Source organism: Rasamsonia emersonii, assembly GCF_000968595.1.
Source record: "Rasamsonia emersonii CBS 393.64 chromosome Unknown ctg1118621760970, whole genome shotgun sequence".
Classification (NCBI taxonomy): Eukaryota; Fungi; Ascomycota; class Eurotiomycetes; order Eurotiales; family Trichocomaceae; genus Rasamsonia; species Rasamsonia emersonii.
Window position 1 is genome coordinate 1 of NW_013562665.1, and position 1,664 is coordinate 1,664.

Genomic DNA, 1,664 nt, shown 5'->3' on the forward strand with positions numbered 1-1,664 from the left:
CTCGTCAAAGGAGCGATCGAAGACGACAAGGCCCCGTCCGCCTTTCAGGCAGTTCCCCGCAAAGCCCGTCCCCATCTCGCCCATCGTGTGGATGTTCGTCACGTGGAACTTGATCGTGGGACCGTTGGGCGGCAGCGAGAGCCAGAGATAGAGGTCCTGACCGCGTTTCCGCGCCTCGAGGAAGAACACGACATTGCAGGAATGCAGCTCCGCGAGGTCGTTGAGAAGCAGGTTGTAGCCGCCGTTCTTTTTCGTGTCGAGTTTACTCTCCTTGTGCGTGTGGGGGAGAAGCGCCATCAGATCGGTGAGGAGATGTCGGTGTCTAGCATTGAATCTCGTTAGCGAAATAATATGAAATAGCAAAGTAAGCACAGATGAAATAAATCCAGCCCGTCCTTACCGATACGTAACCCCTCTAGAGGTAAGCATGAGAACGCGAGTCTTGGGCATCAACCCGGATTTGTTTTGCGTCTGCGTCTGCTGCTGCTGCTGGCCCGATCCTGACCCGGACTGCTCCTGAGTTTCCTCCTGTTCCTCCTGCTCCTCTTCTTCCTCGCTGTCGCTAGTGTCGTCAATGCCGTTCTCCATCACATCGTCCATGGTCACATCCCCGTCCTCCGCCGCCACGGGGCGCTCCTTCTTCTTCTTCTCCTTCTTGGAGATTGATTTGTAGACGGAAGCCATGGTCGGTATAGTCCACAGCTAGCCCTCAAACAGAACCACCACTAATGAATTAATGGCTGGCTTGATGCTGTGCACAAGCTTAACCTTTATCAAAAAGCGTTGGCAGAACTTTTTTTTTGCCGTGCTCGGGAAATAGTGACCGCCTTCCATTTCTGGAACATCTGCAACGGGTGGGTCTAGAACGTCTATACCCGTTTAGGAAGGCATTATATCCAGTGGACCCGTGGACAGATCCATGGATATAAGCATAGGACATCTTCGAATGTTTATAAACATATGCATCTTCGCATCTTCTACCTCTGGTTCATGCCAGCCATAGAGGAAAACACTAACTAATAATCGACTCTATTTTTTCTTTACTAAACCGTCACTCTGTGGATATCTATATGCAAAGAACCGAATGGGGGAAAAAAAAAAACTTTGATACAGCATCATACTCCGTAACATCTATCAAGAATGCAAGCAATTGGATTGAGAAGAGAGAAAAAAATCATCATAACAATCAGACTGAGGATATGGATATCAAGCGAAGAAGGGAGAGGGAGGGAAAAATTTAAAAGCGAAACATGCCCTGCTCGCAAGGTGATATCTCGTGCAAGCCCACAATGCCGTTTTATTGCAACTGACACGATATGCCATTCCATTTATCTGAATCCTCCTCCTCCGTACGGACCGTATCGAGATTGCTGAGGATAACCACTTCCCCCGGGAAACGAAGTCCAAGGACCGTTCACAAATTGCGGATCTGACATCGCTGGACGATAGGATTCGGAACCAGGCAAGTCGTTTCCATTGCCGAACGGATAGTGATGAGATGATAACTGCTGCGGTTGAAACGGACCAGGCGCAGGGACCGCAGCTCCTGTCTGAGGATGGCTCACCTGGTGATTTTGTGCTGTTGTGGGCGTATAATAGCTCGCACCAAACTGGCTGTCGGGCAGTTCTGTTCCCACACCGGACCCATTGACCTGCTGCGTCGT

At 50.1% G+C, this 1,664-nt stretch overlaps 2 protein-coding genes across 2 annotated transcripts; both read right to left on the minus strand.

Moving 5' to 3' along the window:
- On the minus strand, positions 1–396 carry T310_9098 (60S ribosome biogenesis protein Brx1; the record flags this gene model as incomplete). Its single annotated transcript, XM_013468361.1, has 1 exon — positions 1–396. A coding segment is annotated over one exon (396 nt), but the record flags the coding sequence as incomplete, so codon positions are not given.
- On the minus strand, positions 397–702 carry T310_9099 (uncharacterized protein; the record flags this gene model as incomplete). The annotated part of the gene is made up of 1 exon (XM_013468362.1): positions 397–702. The coding sequence occupies one exon, from the start codon at positions 700–702 to the stop codon at positions 397–399; it is 306 nt and encodes a 101-aa protein (XP_013323816.1).
- Between the last annotated feature and the right edge of the window lie 962 nt (positions 703–1,664).